The 17953-nt window shown below is 49.7% G+C and overlaps 1 protein-coding gene across 4 annotated transcripts in view; it reads left to right on the forward strand.

The window, feature by feature from the left end:
• Window positions 1–17953, forward strand: part of SMAD7 (SMAD family member 7) — a 34481-nt gene that overhangs the window by 11066 nt on the left and 5462 nt on the right. For 2 of the 4 annotated variants that reach the window (XM_080370954.1, XM_080370952.1), the window contains exon 5: window positions 2517–2588. In XM_080370954.1, coding sequence (XP_080227080.1) covers window positions 2517–2588 — 72 coding nt within the window. Of the gene's footprint in view, window positions 1–2513; window positions 2589–17953 lie in introns of all 4 variants that reach the window. The other 2 variants (XM_080370953.1, XM_080370951.1) reach the window with 1 other exon arrangement.

Raw genomic sequence — 17953 nt, forward strand, 5'->3', positions numbered from 1 at the left:
TGGGGTTTTTTGGAGGTGATGGAGGCTGTGGCAGGCCATGCCGCTGGCTGGAGCCAAGCTGGGATGAACAGGGAGGTGGGAGTCTGCTGCAGGCAGCCGTGTGCCCTGTCAGATGGTGCGTTGGTGGGATGGATCTGATACTTGTGCACTCGCTGTGGAGTGGAAAGATGTGCCCTTGTCAGCCAGGTTACCCACAGGAAGGCTGTAGGTCCGGGCTGGCTGGATCATTCATCAAGGAGAGGACTTTCCTTCTTCCTTACAGGGGACGTTTGCAGGGTGACAGTGGCTCATGCAGGGCCAGGCTGCCCCTGCAATCCTGGAGGTGTGTGATTGCTCAGCATCCCCACTGTCCCTGGAGCAGCTGCCACTCACGGCTGTCTTGGAAGCGAGATGGATGGTAATGCCCCCAAATAATTCAAGCAGGTATCTTGACCTGTTGTTAATTGGGACAAGGGGCTGCAAGTGGCTGCATCCATCGTGCTTCTGGGTGGCTGGTCATTGTGGTGCAGGAGTAGGAGAGTGCAGGAAGCCCACTGAAATGTTGCTACAGAGCCAGATGCCCTCCTGTAGGGAATTTTAGGGGAGTTGGAGGTTGGGCAGCTTCCAGGAACTATTCGGCACTTTGTGAGGTTGGGCTGGTGGCCACCAGGAATAATTGTATTATTATTATTGTATGATTTTGTGTTGTGGAAAGGTAGTTCTGGGAGGAGATTCACATGCAGTAGGCTTGGGTAAAGCTCTGATCCTGTGACTTCAGTGATGCTGAAGGTAAAATGAGCCTAAATACCCCCTGCTAGCGAGAGCCTTTAGCAGATACTGGTGTGACAAGAAGTGTGCAGGAATGAAACCAGCCACATGTAATGTGGAGAGCCCAGGAGGGTCCTGCCTTTGGGCTTAGCCCACACCGGACCCTCATGCTTGGTCTAGAGTTGAGGTGCATCAGCTCTGTGCCCTCTTACAGAGACTTCATAGGGTAATTAATTGATGAAGGGAACTGGCTGTTGGGTGATGGGGCATGGGAAGGGAGCTAATAGCTGTAAAGAAGTCATGAAAGCTCATCACCCCATTGCTGGGGTTATGGATTTTAAATTGGAGTAGGATTCTCTCCTGCCATCCTGTCTGATGGGCTAACAGAGGACCTGGTCATGTATGACTCCTAGAGCAAGACAACAGGGAAAAGGCAAGTTACATCCTTTATCCGGCAGGGACTCATTGGGGAGCTGTAACCGGGGGCAGATGGTGGCCAGCACAGGGTGGGGTGGTCTGCCCTGCCTTCAGAAAACATCTGTAGCCCCAGCAGTTGAAGCCCTCTCAGGGGAAGGGCAGGGGGAACCTTCTGTCTAGACTAGAAGGGGTTAAAAGAAGAAAAACCCCGTATTTCTTTAAAGCATAGAAAACACCACAAAGCATTTAGAGAGTGTATCATATACAGTATTTCACAAGTAAGTCCATTTCCTGCCTCCCCTATTGTTTTCGGTTTGATTAAGTATATCCTGTTAAACTGTATAGTCCTGTTAGGGCTTCTACTTTACTCCAATAAAATGAGGTTGTGCAGACAGGAATTTCTTTTTCATTGGGATTTCAGGGATGAAATGACTTTTATCAGTAGGGAGAAAACCATCTGGGTTCTCCTGGTGGTGGTCCTTGCTTTGAGATCCAGCTGTGAGCAAAATGATGTCGTTAGGGAGTCCAAATCTGATGAAACTCAAAGCTGCTGAGAACCTGGTGAGGACCAGAAGGTTGCATGAACTTCACAGATCTTCTCAGGCTTGTCCTTGAGCTTGTCTCCCCCATGGTAGTGACCAAAAAGCTGGAGTTTGCCTTTAGGACCAAGAGGATCAGTGTTGGCTTCTGGCTGTTGTCACCTGGAGGAGCAGGCTTGGGATGGAAAGGTCCAAGCCTTGAGCTCCAGCACCTCCATGCATCAGGAGAAACCTCTTAACGGGGCAGCCGGTCTTACCCTGCCTTTGCCCTTTGGTGGGGCTAGGAGGAATAGATCCAGTTGTCCACTTGTCCCAGGACAGCGGGGTGTAAGATCCCCCAGCAGCTGGCGGTGACAGAAATTGAGCAGGGGAACACAAACAGACCGTTCGCTGCACAGGGGCGGCGGTGAGACCTTTCCCTTTCGGTTCCCATTTCGGTGCATTACAGGTGTTGACTAAATAGGGTGCGTAAAGCCACGATTTAAGCATTTTTGGGAGCTCGCTGACATCAGCCCGACGACAACGTTGATCTCATTACCCGGTGACTTGGCTGGAGAGGTGGCAGCCAGTCTGTAATTTTTGCTGGTCTGTAATCAGCGTTGGCTGGTGATGAAGCGCAGCATGCAGCCTTGATCGAGGCGACGAGTTAGGGTGGATGCTTCTTGATGAACTACCGTCTCTGCGCGGACAATTAGTAATCGCTTCCTGCTAAACCCTTTGGAATGTGTGTTCTGCTGGCGGCGATGCTGGGAGCCTGCGAAGAACTGCCTGTATACTGATTTTTTTTTTGTTTGTTTTCCTCTGCTCCAGCAGATTGTCCAGACTCTGTGCCTTCCTCCACTGAAACAGGGGGAACTAATTGTCTAGCCCCTGGGGGGCTTTCAGGTAAGACATCCCTTCTTGCCCTTGATTTTGGCCGCGGGTCACGTTGGCTGAGGGTCCCGACAGAAGGCGAAGTGATGCTGGGGAGTTCTGGGGTGGCGCATTGGTGAGAAAGGTGTGCTCAGAGTGGGAATTGGGTTTCATTTCAGCGGCAGCCGCGTACCTCTGGGCAGAGGATGTGTTGAAATCCCTGGTGAGGTTCTCCATCCCCAAAAGCCCCCATTTCCCTTGAATTCCAGCTTTATGCTCCATTAATTTTTGGACCGAGCCAGGAAGAGGTGTGTTGGGGAAGGCTGAGCAGTGTTGGCCACCCCTTTGGATGTATGGATTATTGGAGCAGGTGCGGTCATGCCTTGTGGAAGGATTTGGCATCAAGTTCTCCTTGGATTGGTGGTGGTGTTGGTGGTGGCATCTCTTGTCTCTGGGACGAGAGCCACGCTCAGACTTTGCTTCTGAAGGGGTGAGCAGGAGCAGTGTTCTGCATCCAGTGTGTGAGGCTTGTGGTGCCCTGGGGAAGAAAGGTGACCTCATTTTTTGCAGAGGATGTTGGAGAGGGAGATGGGTTCGATGATCCCTGTGGGTGCCTTCCAACTTGAGACGTTCTGTGGTTTCCCTTCTTTTCCTGTTTGCCATCTCCTTCAGCCTCCAGGTGCCTGCATGGGGGTTTGGAGGGTGGTTTCCCCACTCCTCTTGGGTTTTTCATAGAATCGTGGAATGGTTTGGGTTGGAAAAGACCTTTAAAGGTCATCTAGTCCAACTCCCATCATCTTTTCCAAGGTGTGGTGTCTCCAGCACTGCATCTCCTGCCACGGACTGGCCAGCTCTGTGGCTGGGCTCTGTCTCTCCCTGGATTAAAGTGTCTGAAACCATGTACCTGCATGTACTGGCTGATGTTTCAAAGTGCGTCCCTTTGTGGGGATGTCTCCCTGATTTATGTCTTATTCATCGCCCTGAAATTGGGATATTCAGAAATAGGTTGGCGGCGGCAGCACACGCCCGTGCATCTGCCCCTGCCTCTCTCCAGGAATTGTGTTTGGTGTGGATGTCTTTAAATGAGCCTTGTTTGTTTTTCTTTGGGTGTAATATATACCCTGTCTGTTATTTGAGAGGGGAGCATATTGTTTGTTCAAAGGCCCTGATGAGAATTAATCAAACGGAGGGGGAGAGGGAACAGAGAAACTTGTTGCTGGATTTTTTTAATTTTTTTTTTAATGCAGATGACTTTTGGGTTTTTCTCTTTATTTCTTTGCTATTGGAGCCTATAGCTTTAGGGAAAAAAAAATAGAGGCTGTAAAAGGAAAAAAGACAAGAAGCAAAACAACACAATAAGGATGTTGTTAGGTCTTTTTTTTTTCTTCTTTTCTTTTTTTTTTTTTTTTTTCCTTTTTCCTCCTGAAATACACCCGTTGGAGAGGGGAGGACAGAGTTCAGTTCCACAGGATACCACATGAAATAAGCAGAGGAAGTACTCGCTTTTAAAAGGGGGCTTTCTGTAAGGTTCAGCCTATTGATAACATCTCGTCTGGCTGCTCCGCTCCCGAAGGGAAGGCGGGAGGTGGGGGCTTGGGCTGCAGGAAATAACACGGCTCGTTCCTGGTACCTCCTGGAGGGCCGCGGGAAGGGAACCCCCAGCTCCTTGATGGAGCCCCCTCCCCAAAAGAAAGCACGTCTTCCCCTGCAAAAGCATTTGTTAGACTTATTTTATGATATTTTAATGATTTTGTTGGATTGGATTTTTGGTTTTTTTGTCTTCTTTTATCGAAGGTTCTCCCCCCACCTCCCCAAAGCCTGGAAACAGAACCTTTTACGATCATTAACCGCTCTTTTTTCCTCCCCAAATGTAATTGTAGCCATTTAGTTTAATGAGGAGCTGATAGGAGAGTTGACTCATGAAGGGATACGGTTAGCTACCCAAGCCCTGAAACAAAGCCGAATGCCTCCACATGAAAGAGCATTTGTTTTGAATTTGCTCTGATTTACTGGCATCTCCCTTCCGCGCGCAGAAGTGCAGTGCTGAAAATTCCCAACTGGAGAGACCCAGTCGAGAAAGGAAAATAAACGCACTTTGCAGCAATCCTCCAAAGCTTACTTTCCCCTTCTTTTTTCTGTACACCCACCCCCCCACCCCCCCCCACCCCCCCTATTTTATTTAGCAGAAGTGTGTATTTGAAGAGGGTTTTAAGGAGTTATTGGCAGGGTACATGGCAGCGCTTTGGCTTGGGCTTCTCTAACTTTGGGCAGATGGGGATTGGTGATGCCAGGTGGAGAATCCAGCATCCCTCATCCCCTCCGGACCAGGGCTGTACACGCTAGATTTGTGGCTCCTTGATGAAAGGAAGACTTTAAGAAAAGCAAAACCAACCAGCCCAATTTGAGTAGATGTGGAAACTGGAGCAGGAGGCTTAAGAAGAAGAAGATGTCATGGGTGGTGGTGGGTTCCTCTAGCACCAACCACCAGTGATGGGCAGTGGGTGCTGGTGTAGCAGCGGTCAGTAGACCTGCCCTAATGTCTCGGAGCTGGAGGAACGGGATGCAGTGAGGCTGATGGCTCTCAGCATCCAGAATTTGGGAATAGGGCCAGCCTGGGGTTCACGGCCACTCTGGCAGGGAAACCGCGTGGCGGGGTTGGGGATGGTGGCGAGAGGGGTGTTAAAAAGGGGGTTAAAGCGAGTGTCCATGAGGAACCTTTGATGAGGAGGAATCTTGGGGCCGGCCACCACCAGGGTCGCAGTCTCCTCTAGGAGGCTGAAGGCAGGTTACAGGGATGGGTACCAGAGGTGCTGGAGGATGCGAGAGTGGGAGTGTCGGGGGGTTATGGGGAGCATGTCCCCCGTGTGATAACCGATCTGAGCTGCTCTTCCCCTCCCTCCGCTCTCTGTTCTCCTGCCTGCCCCAGAGATGCAGTATTGGGTAGTTCTTCATGCCGTGCTGGTGTCCTCTTCTCATCCCACCTGTGCTGTCTATTCCCCAGCTGTCCCATTCTCCGGCTGATGTACCCCTTGCTCTCCCGCCAAGGCGCTGCCTCTCACTGCCATAAGACTTTATTTTTTTTTTTCGTCTTTATTTTTATAATTGGTGGTCACCCTGTGGGTAGGTCAGGGCTCCTCGCTTGTGCCGTCTCCTGCCGACATAGTTGTGCTCAGGTATTGCCAGGCCAGATCCTTTCTGTCTTCAGCGTGGCTAAAGAAGAGAGCAAAAATATCCCATTGGAGATAAAAATAATTTTCGTAAATAGGAGACAGAGGGTGTTTTTTCCTGTATTTTGAGCTGTCTCGTTCTCAGCAGATGTGTTTGGTTATGACTCTTCTTTCAAACAAGCAAAGCCATTCTTGGAGAGCCTGGAGGTGGCCAGCACGTGGTCTGGTGGCGTCTGATCGGTGGGAGTTGAATTTCTGGTACAACCCATGGAGAAGCTCTGCTCTGATGGTAGAAGTGAGCTGATGGTGCTTGATGGTGATGGTTGGTGCTGGCTCTCCATGGGATGTTCTCCACCCAGGCTTGGACCCTCTTGTCCCCTGTGTGGTGTGGCACTGGTGGCTCTTGGCTGATGGTACCCGTGGTGGGTGCGGTGGTGATTCTCCTGCGAGATGGATGAACGGTGCTGGATCTGCTAGCGAGGCGACGCTCTCCAAGAAGCGAAGCCCAGAGCTGGCAATCCCAGAGGGAAAGCAAGATGAGCTGGCTTGTGCCTTTGCCATCTCTGCTGCTTTTTACTTTATAGAGGTTATTCGTAAAATACCAAATGTGAGAGTTCTCCCAGCTCTCGGCCCAGTCCTGTTGGCTTGCCCTGACACTGGAATGGCCCCAGGGTCTCCTGGAGCAGGTGGATGTTGAGTGATGATGCTTGGTGGGTGCTGGACCACGGCTCTGCAAGGCTCCAGGCTGGGAGACCCGCAGTGGTCTTCCACAGCCAGCACAGCCTTGGTTTCTCCCTCCCAACTCCTTTGCACCAAAAAGATGGGAAAAGACCTCTGGAGGGTGGAGAACCGTCAGCATCGGTCCCTGCTCTGGCTCTCCCGGTGGTGGGACCTTGCCTGGTTTCAGGGACCGCTTGGGTGAATGACATTTCATTCCGCAGTCGCAGGCAGGCTGGGAATGTTTCACTATGCCTCTGATCCCTGCTGGTATCTGCTCGCCGGGGAAGAAGCACCTTGTCCAGATCTGGAGCTGTTCACCCCCCAAAGCGGCTCCCCATCGCCCCTGCCTCGCCCCTGCCATGTAAACAGGATCCCGCGTGGTTACTCTGGCAGACTCCTGCCTGTGTTTTCCCATTCCCCCCTCCTTCCACCTCCCTCTAGTACAGAGTTTATAACCTCCTGTGAAATGCCTTTATTTACAAATTGGCATCCTATTATAATCTGAAATTGAGACATCTTCCTGTGGAACTAGGATTGTATATTTGTCCCAGGGATAAACAATTGCTTGGGAATTTTTTTTTTTTTTAAATAAGTCACTTATTCTTGGTTTATTTTTGAGCATGCGTCCTTTTAATATTTTTTTTTATTTGCTTTGAGCATTGCAGGGCATTGCACCCTTTCCTTCCCAGCCTCATTGGAGACGCGACACACACCACCACCACCACCCCCCCCCCCCATGCCCTGTGCTTACCTAAAAAACACCGTCCTGTCCTGGAAAGGACAAGGTTATCAGGGGTTAACGCCAAGATGACAGCACTGGAGCCTCTGGAGCAAAGCAGGCTGCCTGCCAGACTAGGAGCCTCCCGGCTCGCCTCGCAGCACATCATCTGACCGTGGCCGGCGGGGAGGAGGGAGCCGGCACTTGGCACGGACCCCAGGGCTCTTGGCTTGGCCACCCGCTCCGGCTCCTTCAGCCTCGTGTTGGTTTTTTGGTTTTTTTTTTTACATATTTTTAAGGGGGATCTTGCCCTGTGGGGACCCCCAACTCCTCGCCGGGGATACGGCCGGGATAGACCCTGTGCTGCTGTGGGGATGCTGTGGGCATCCTCCTTCCAGCTCCTGGCTCTTAACCGATTAAAATCCTCCCCCAAGCAAATAAGACCCATTTAATAATGACTTCTTAAGGCTTCTAGAGCTTTTGATCCTTTCCTTGATACTCTTCTAGGCTGTTTGGTTTTTTTTTTTGAAAAAAGAAGATGGCAGAGGTGGTCCCCCAAGTAAATACTGGGTGTTTCAATCCATCCCTGTACAGCTCCATTTCCATTTTTCCGGATGCTGATTTTCCCAACCCAGCGGTGCCTTGAAAGAACAGCTGACAATAAGATGCAGAAGAAGACCCCACCACCAGTGAGTCCTTCATGGTGAGGACCATTGGGATTTTATCCTGCAACCTCATGCTTTGCAGGGAGGAATGAGGACAAAATGGTGAATTTTGGAAGTGAGGTGTCGCCTCAAACCACCTTCTGCTTGCCAGAGATGTCCCAATGAGCGCCGGCAACCTGATCGTTGGGGACATTTAAAACTGGATGAGACAAAAACACTCGTAGAGGAGCAGCCCCAGGCTGGCAGGGATGCGGGCTGCATCGTTTCCATCCCCGCTGTCTGCCAGTGGGTATCACTTACGCTGGAGGAACCAGTAACATTAACCACATGCATTTCCCTGCCGCTGGCATGGGGGGATGCCTATTTCTAACCGCGGCGGCCAAGCCTGTAAACCTTGATGCTGGGTGAAAACAGGGTACACCCCGTTTTAGGGTCCAGAGGGAAAACTGGAGTGTACGGACACCCTCCCCCCAGCCCTCCCTGGGGGCTTTAGGAGGGTGATGGGCTGGGTGGTGGGTGGGTGCCAGCCTCACCGCCGTCCCCAGCCAGCTTGAATGACCCACGCCACAGCCTGGCCGCCTGCCTACTGTCACAAAGGAGCTTCCTTTCCAGTTTATTTTCAGCACTGAGATACTATTAACTGCTGAGGCATGGTCTGTGTTCTAACCACCCTCGCTTTTTGCCTAAATCACTTCGTTTTCACCCTGAGCCAGCGTGCCGAGGCTGCCGGCTTGGCTTCCGTGCCACCGGGGTACCGGCTGCGTCACGGCTGCTGTTGAGGAACGGGAAGGCATGGAGAAGCAGTGGCCTGATCCAGCGCAGGGCTGAGGTCAGGCAGGGAAGGGAGCTCGGTGCCTTGCAGGATTTCCGCCTGCTGGCTTTGGATTAGCCCCTTGGTCTGGTTGTTGGGTTTTGTTTTTTTTAAAATTTTTAACTACTTCTTTTAATAACAGCAGCATCTTCAGTGTTGCTGGCTGCTTCTTTCTCCGCAGTTTATTTTATCTCGTTTTATTTAATTTTATTTACTTATTTAATCTTCTTTTTATTTTCATCTTTTCTCTTTTTCTTTTCCTTCTCCTTTTTCTTATTCTTTTTTTTCCTTTTTTTTTTTCTTTTTTCTCTTTCTTTTTTCTTTTTCTTTTCCTATACAAGAAAAGAGCATTTCTGGGCAAGCATTGCAGGGGTTTTCCATCCCCATCCAGGGAAGCGTGGGGGCTTTTATCCCTTCTGCACAAACCTGCCGTGGGAGCCACCCTTGGGGGGGTCTTCGCCGATGGGCTGAAGGTGTTGGGTCCAAAAAGCTTTTTCCAGGGAGTTTTTGCGCTGTTCAGGATGTGACGTAGTGTTTGCTCACAGACAGCCCTTCTGCCCCCTTTCTTTTTTATTTTCTTTTTTATTTTTCCCTTGGTTTTTTTCCCCCTCTCCCCTCTTTTGGGTAGCCATTTAAATGCATGATGATAACTTTCACCCTGTTAATTAACAGGAAACATTGGGACAAGACAGGAAATTACATCAGTCTTTTATGAGGAAAGAGCCAAAAAAAAAAAAAAGTACAAGAAAACATAGTTATTAGCGAAAGGAAAGAAAGTGCTGTGGGAGGAGGAGAAAGAAAAGGAGAAAAAAGGAGGAAAAAAACCTACCCCACCATCCCATGGGCCCTGCTTTTCCGAGCGAGGCTGCTCCAGCACTTGATTTTATTTTTATTATGTTGAAAAATATTTGACTAGCAGGGTCACCTTCGCTTGAGTGCGACGCTTGAACTTCCCGAGGAATCTTTTTTTTTTTTTTTCATGCCTTTTCTCAGCTTCCTTCCCCAAGCTGTGAGGCCTAGGAAGCTCTTGGCCGGGAGACTAATTTTGGTTTGGCTGCTCAGCCCTTCAAATTGGTCCCCACCCAGTGTCATTATCTTGGTTTTAACTTGCAAGGGGAAAAAAAAAAAACCCAACACCCTGTAAGAGCTGGCTCAGCCCTTCTCTACCCTTTTAACCTCGCCATGTCAGGAACCTCCTGGCTTCAGCTCCCTTGTTGGGGCGCCCTGGCAGCATCAAAGCACCGCGGGGGCGTTCCAGGAGGTCCTGGTGATGCTCTCAGGGATGCTCCTCCATGTGCGATGGTGGGTACCCGGCTCTGTGGGTCTTCCTTGTCCTCCCTCAGGGATGAAGTAAGATGCCCGGTGGGGTGGTTGCATGAGGTCCTGGTGATGCTGTTGGTGATGCTCTTCCACGTGCGATGGTGGGTACGTAGCTTTGTGGTTCTTGCTCATCCTCCCTTGGGGATGAAGAAAGATGCCTGGTGGGGTGGTTGCAGGCAATCCTGGTGATGCTTCTCCATGTGTGATGGTGGGTGCCTGGCTCTGTGGACCTTCCTTATCCTCCCTTGGGGATGAAGTAAGATGCCTGGTTGGGTGGTTGCAGGAGGTCCTGCTGATGCTTTTGTGATGCTCCTCCATGTGTGCTGATGGGTACCTCACTCTGCAGTCCTTCCTCATCCTTTGGGTGTAAAGTAGGGTGCCCAGTGGAGTGGTTGTAGGAGGTCCTGATGATGCTTCTCCATGTCTGATGGGTGGATACCTGGCTCTGTAGCCCTTCCTCATCCTCCCTTGGGATGAAATAAAATGTTCAGTGTGGGGTGGATGCAGGACGTCCTGGTGATGCTTTTGATGATTCTAGCTACTCCAGGTGTTGAGGGTGGGTACTCGACTCTGCAGTCCTTCCCCACCCTCTCACAGGGATGAAGTAAGACACCTGGTGGGGTGCTGTTTTTTGGCGAGCCGTCTTTGGGGTGAAGTCTTGGCTTCTGTGGGCTTTCCCAGCTTTTCCCTGAATACCTGTGCGGGTGGAAAGGCCACTATATTAACAACTCAGAGCTGTTTGAGCTCTTAAGCCTTGTTGCAAGTATGTGCCTATAATTGTATGAAATAAGTGAGGCTGTGGACAACATAATAAACAGAAACATAAAGCAAGTAAATCGATTTAACCTATATATATAGGTTGGATATATATTTTGAATATATCATATGTCTAATTATATATAATATGTAGGATATATTCAATATTTAAAGAATCATTAATCATAATATGTGTAGATTGAATATATTAAATATATTCATATATTGAATATATATTATATATATGATTATATATTATATATATATAGGTTGACTACTTTTGTTTGTAGAGCTGTCAAAACTGCATCAATAAGAGCTTGCTTTGCATTGCAGAAACTCGGCTGTTGGGAAGGCGGTGGGAGTGCAGCCATCCTTTGTTTTTACATCCAGTGATGTTGGCTCTGGATCCAGGGATTTTTGGTGATAGAAACCAATGGGATGAATTTATAGGTGCTAAAAATCGCTGGGCATTGCCACTGAGGGGAAGCTCCATCCACGGTGGGTGATGCAAAATAATACTGAAGGGGTTAAGTGTCTGTGTGCACATTGCTGTACTAATGTGTACTAGGTGAGGTTTTGAGTAGAAAAGCAGGGAAAATAGAAAATAGTTGAGAAATTAAATGGTGGGATGGGGTGCTGCACGGTGGCTGGGCTCTGGCAGCATCTTTCTGGGCAGAGTGGATGGAGTAAATAACTTCATAAAATCATCCTTCGAGCAGGAATCAAATAACAGGAGTTTTATTTGGAAAAGGAGTTGGGAGCCTGAAGTTACATCACTGTGTTTGAACTGATGAATTCATTTTCTTTGGAAGCCGGGCTGAGACTTTTTAGCTCATTATAAGGAACAAACCCATAAATCTTCATACGCAGAGGCCTGTAGTTTTCCTGTTCTTTGTCACAGCCGAGCATGGAAAATGTATCGCGGGTGTCAAGAGCACGAAGCCTTGACACACCTGAGATGTTGCACCAAGGTTATTTTCTGGAGCGTCCGGTGTGGTGTTGGGTTTGCCGAGCAGCAGTGCTGAGCTCCAGATCCCTTGGGCTTGGCCCCCATGGGAGGATGCTGCTGCTTTCAGGAGGATGCTGCAGGGTCTTGGTGATGCCCAAATCCCCTGGGCTTTGCCCCCGCTGTCGCATCTCAGTGGTGCCAGCCTGGCTGTGGTGCAGTCCCCACCTGGGACAGGGCTCTGCCACCCACAGCAGGGCGGGATGAGCACAAGGAGCTTTTTGTTGTGTAGGATTTTTCCGATTTTTTTTATTTAATTTTATTTTTTTTTATTCTGGGTGCTGCCGACCTGCCCCGTTTTATAGCCTGGGGCAAACCTCTGCCGGCCTCTGTCTGCGGAAGGGGGGTGCCAACTCCGCCAGAGCGCCAGGAGGGTTAATTACTTAATGAATGTAATATTCGCTATAATTGCTAAGCGTTATTAATCCAGAGCAAAGTGAGAGGCGAGGGGAGGGGTGTGTCCACGGCCAGGCTTGTGAACTCCATCCAAATGCTGTCTGTCTGTCTGTCCATCCCTTGTTCGTCCATCCCTTGCTTGCCCCCCTGCCTGGTCAGGGGCTGGTGGCTGTCGGGATGTCCCTGGGCGCCGACCCTGCCTGTGCCCAGCGTTCGCCGCCTGCTCTTAGGAATAGGCGTGATTAGATTATGAAGGCAGACAGAAGTAATGATTAACTTTTTCAGTCTGCTTGCTGTCTCCAGTCTGGCGCTGGGTGTTTTTTTTTCCCCCTAAGTAGGCCCTGGCCCCGCGTCGACAGGGTATTAGGTTGTAAAGAAAGCCAGGAGGAATGAAGGCAAGGGAGGGAGGGGAAAGGGGAGGGGGGGAGCCTTTTCCATCGGATCCGGGACTGGAATTTATTGGCAGGAATGCAGTAAATGCTCTAAATGCCAGCCCAGCTAAACAGTTTTCATAATTGTTACGGAGCAGGGCACGACGAGTGTGAAAAGGACTTTTGTTCCAACCCTGTTTTTTCCATGGGTTTACATCCCTGCGAGGGATGCCGCCCTGGGAAAGGGAGCTGGGGGAGGTGGTTTTTTGGTTTTTTTTTTGGTGGCGGGAAAGACACATTTACGTCTGTTTTCAGTCTTTAAAGGAGAATTCTGGGTTGGTGTGCTGTGGCGAGAGGCTTTTTTTCAGTATTGAAACGAGAGCGGTAGCAATGCCTTGTGTGCGCGTGGAATGCACTTGGGGGGGGGAAAAAAATCCTCACATACATCTGTGTATTAGGTATCCGTTTGGAAATCCTAGACTGCTCTGCTTCAGTTTTTATTAAGGTCTTTACAAGGTTTTTAACGTGTAACTCACACAGCTACATGTTGTCAGGGGAGAGCTGTGGCTTTCCTGGGGGCCATATCCCTGCCCTCCCCCGGGCATCGCTGGGTACCAGGTGACCTCCCTGTCTTGCCGCAGCGGAGGTTTATTTTCAATTGCAAATGCATTTTAAGGTCTTCGTCCTCTAAAACTGAACTCAGTGGCTGCACAGAGGGGGACTGTGACCCCAGGGCCGGCATGGCCTGGTGGCCTCTGGTGGCTTTGGCATCCACGTCGGTGATTGATCCCTGCACTGGAAAGGTGACGGGCAGGATGCTGTCACAGGAACCTCCAGCGCAACCCAAGCCAGGAGAGATATTTTGGCAAGCTCATCCTCAGGTCTGATTTGCATTTTTCTAAGTCAGAAGCCTTTTGTGTGCTGGTTTCTCCTTCTCAGGTGGTTTCTGGTTGAGATCTGGGTTGGGTATGGGTGGAGAAAAGGTGTGTCTTGGTAGCTGCTGAGGACGAAGCACAGAGGTGTTGGCTCGTCTCTGGGAGCTGGGGCTGGTACCAACCCTGAGTCGCTTGGTGGTCGTGTGGCAGCATCTCCTGAACGCCGGCTTGGGCTTCCTGTGTTTTCCAGAGGAACTTCTTGGCTGATAGTCATTAAAATGTGATTATTCTGGCGTGCTGTCAGGGCAGGGGAGGAGTTCAGAGGGTGCACGGGGCTGTGGAGCATCGTGCAATACCTCCCGAGCCAGCCAGTCCTCCCCACCGGTACAGAATAGCAATGGGGACACATGCAGCAAAAATAGGATTTCTGGGGGTTTTCCACATGGATCTGCGTGCTTCATGCCTATCCAAGTGCCCCGGGGGTCTTAAAAACCCCACTGATGCTGGCAGCACCCCTCTGGAAGGGTCTCCCCTCTTGGAAGCATCCCTTCGTCCTGCCCCACTGCTGGCTTGGAGCTCGGGGAAGGCATTCCCGTCCTACTGCTTTTTTGAAACAAAGGAAAAGTTTTCCCACACCTTTGAGGGGTGCAGAAGGAGAGGCAGATAAAGAAGGTTCTTTAAATTAAAACTTCAAAAATAATTAGACTGACTGTATACTAAACAACAGCAAAGAGGCCCATTTACTGTAAATATTATGAATGGATTTGGCTGGCTTCTTCATCCCCACCCTTCCTCTAAGGCTTTTCTCTGAGCTGAGTTGAAATTCGGCCTTCAGACAGCACGGTACTCTATAATTTGCATGGCTGATGAGGCCCGAAGCCTGGTACGGAGGAGACTGGAGTCAGCTGGCTCCTCTCTAACCGCTGGAGACAGGCAGACAGGCATTTTTGGTGTGTGCCTGCGTAATTCCCGCCCGCCCCGCTCCCTGGAGCTGAGCCTTGCTTGGCTCTTAAAGAGTGTGTGCACAAAAAAAAGGTTCTTCTCTTCTCACATCATTTTTAGCCATGGTAATTGATTAATCACAGTAATTAGACAGTAGCGGTGACTAATAGGATGTTTATGAATCAAATTTCTGGTTTAGTGGACTCGGTGAACTCAGCAGTTTCACTTGGGTTCTTTCTTCACCATCCTTCGAGGTGGGGGACATCAGGGAGCTGGGCTTCCTTCACATGTTCATGTTGATCACCCTATATTTTTCCAGCTTGGACATCCCTCCTGGGCCAGCCTTGGCATTTGCCGTACTGTTGCAACATAGGTCTGCCAGGGTTGCCAGGGACCCTTTCTGGGATGGTTTTCTTCCTTTTGTGTCCCATCCCTGAATTAACCCTCAGAAGGTCAGGGCTGGGTTCTAGCTTGGGAGAAGGTTGACTCAAGGCACCGCCAAGCTGGGGTGGGAACTTTAGAGGATGTCCTCAGGGATCAGTCATCCCTATCCACTGTCTAACATGACCTCGGTTTTGTCCTGGTTTCACAAGAGGGTTTCCCAGCCATGGTGAAGGTGGTAGAAGTTCTTGGTTGGGTCACCAGGGGACCGAGCAGAGCATACCCAAGCGTGTAAGTCACCGCTAACATGAGTGAACCAAAGCCCTAGTTACAAATACCGGGAAATCCCAGACTGCTTCCCCCAATGGCTTCTGCCAAATTTTTTTCCTCTGTCCCCATCAGACTCGCAATCTGTTGGCAACATCTCGGTGCCTGGATGCCAGCCCTGAGCAAACTTGAGCAAACTGAAGAAACTCAGGTATTTCCGTGCAAGGTTGACTGACTTTGCTAGGAGCAAGGAGCCACTTAGGTGATTGGGTGGACAACTTGTTAATAAATTAAAGAAATAATCTTAAGGCTCTTTAGCCTGCATGACTACTGTCTATGTTGCGTAATAAGAGCTGCCTAATTAGACATAGACACAAATTTATGGTCTAGCCTGTCAATCCGTGGATTAAGGGCTCCATAAGTACCTACTGACTCGATGGGCTGTAATGGCTCCTAAAGAGACGTTATGGTCTATCGTGTCAATAATCCACAGATTAAGGGCTCCCTATGTATGTGTTGATGCCACCGACTGTCCCAGCTCTTCGGGGGCTTTTGCATTGGCGCAGTGGAGGGACCCCACGGGCCACTGTGGGTGGTGGCATCCCTGCAGTAGGTAAGGGTTTATTTTCTCTGCAAACAGCCGGAGCTTAACACATGACCATCCTCTAAATTAGCCTTTCAGAAATAATCCCGGCCATCAAAAGCAGGGGGCGGGGGGTGGGGTGGGGTGGTGGTGAGGAAGCTGAAGCTGTCTAGCCCTTGTGTGCAGGGAGATATAAAAGGTTGGGGGCAAACATTGCCGTGGGTGGTGTCTCCAGGCTGCCCACAAACGCCGTTAAAGGCACAAAGACCCTTTTCTGCAGCAGGATATATCCTTTAATTTGGTTTTTTTTCTTTGCTTTTGCAAAGCATACCTGGAAATCTGGCTTTGAAGGATTTTTCTTGGGGTTTTTTTTTGTTTTTTTTTTTCTTCTCATTTGTTCCTCTGCCCAAATAGCCTGCAGATTGCCCGAGAGACTAGAAAGGAAGTAGAATTTCCCTTTTTGCTGCCTGTTTTTCTTTACTTTGATGAGCTGTGCGGTTGCACATCATGCTCGGTGTTATCCTCACCTTGATGTAACGCGTGTTCGCTTCTGGTGTAAGAGGTCAGGGGTGTATTTTTCTTGAGATCATACAAAACCAGCACTTGCCAGTAACAACGAGGGGCAAAACTGCAACTGGAGTGCCCCGAGCTGCCCTGAGCACCCTCAAGAAAAACATCAAAACCCCGTAAAAAGCTTCAGGGTTTGTGTCTCCATCTCAACAAGCAGGAGAAGATGGAGGACATGGCTCTGTCTCGGGCTCGCAAATGCCACTTAAGGTCAGCCAAGAGAGATTACCCGGCGCGAGACACGCTGAGCTTGGTCTCAGCCTTGGCCCCAGCCAGACGACACGTTGTGCTGACACCAGTCCAGCCAATTTGTTTTTTTTAAGCGCAGATGCCCTCCATGTGTGCTGGCGGATTAAGGAGGAAGGACCGCAGGTTCATCCTGCTCATCGGTGGTGCCCACGTCGCCCTTTTTCCAGCAGAAGGCTGCCTCCCGGGAAGCCAGGCAGGGATCTCACCGTCCTTCCCGGTTTCTTTGCTGCCCCAGGAGCTCACATCTGGGACCTGGACCTTCTAGGAAAGGTCCATAAGACCAGTCTCGTGAGGCTGTGATTTCACAGTGGACATGTACATGAAATTATCTGTTGGGTTATCAGTCGTATGTGCGTGTCATACCCACAAGTGACCCGGGTGGGGGTACTGCAAGACATGAGCAGCCTGCCCATGGCAGGGGGCTGTACTAGGTGCCCTGTAAAGGTCCTTTCCACCCAAACCGATGATTCTATGGAAACGAGGAGGCTTTTGTTAGCAGTTCAGCGTAGGTGATGCCATGGCAAGTATTGTGTCAGGGTTGATGGCCAGTGGGAAATTCAGCACCAGTGATCACAGAGGAATGAGGGAGAGGAGGGACAAGACCAGTTTAGGAAGAGCGTGAGAAGATGCTTTGGCTCAAAGCCGCTCTTAAAAAATAATACCTATAAATACATATATTAAAAAAGTATAAACACATAGTTTGAAACACACGGCTGGCTAATCGAATTTGCGTCTCATCGTAATATCACTGAGGAAAGGTCCAATTACAGGCATTTAAAAACCTAATCAGGAGTGCAGTTGTATTGCCGTTTTCAGCTTTGAGTTATTACCGCAGATACCAGTGACAATTTAGATAGCTCTTGACTTGATCAGATGGGAGTACTCCCGGCGGGTGAGAGCTCAGCGTGTGCGAAACTTGCTGTTTTCTTTAGACGTGGGTTGATTACAGGAAAACCTTTAGCTATGTCAAAACAAAACAAAACAAAGCAAAACAAAAGATCCCCAGCCCACCTCCCCTCTACGCTGGTGAACTTGGCACTGGGACTAGGCTGAGATCTGAAAGCCAGCCAGAAGCTGCGTTGGATTGTTCTATTTTATTTTATTTTTTTAAAAATCAATTTTGCTGAAATGTTTCGGTTCTTTCTGAATGAAAAAAGAACTTTTTCTTCCCAAACTCCTAATAAAACTGCCAGAGCTCGGAAGGAAAAAGTACAGACGACATGGTTTCAGCATCTTAGAAGCCTTCCCGTGTTGAGGAGAAAAGCCACACCAGGAATTTTCTGGCACTTCCAAGCAATGCGAGATGCAAGTCCTCCTGCTACAGCTTGGGAGAGCAAAGCGTGGGGCCATTCCTGATGAATCTGAGCATTTCCATGGTGCGAATCTCCCATACCCACCTTCATCTGGACCTCTGTGCTTTCAGCAGTTTCTAATTTTGGAGGGTTATTACTCGGGTGTCCTGTCGCCCAGGACTTCTGTATGGATGTAGCATTTTCTGTGGCATCCCTCCCCAGAGCAGGGTGATGCCCCGAGACCACATGTGTGCATCCGAAGCTGGAAAAGTCTCGGCTGTGGCCTTTTTATTGAGCACTTTTGGGCAGGAC

Source organism: Falco punctatus, assembly GCF_963210335.1.
Source record: "Falco punctatus genome assembly, chromosome: Z".
Taxonomy (NCBI): Eukaryota; Metazoa; Chordata; class Aves; order Falconiformes; family Falconidae; genus Falco; species Falco punctatus.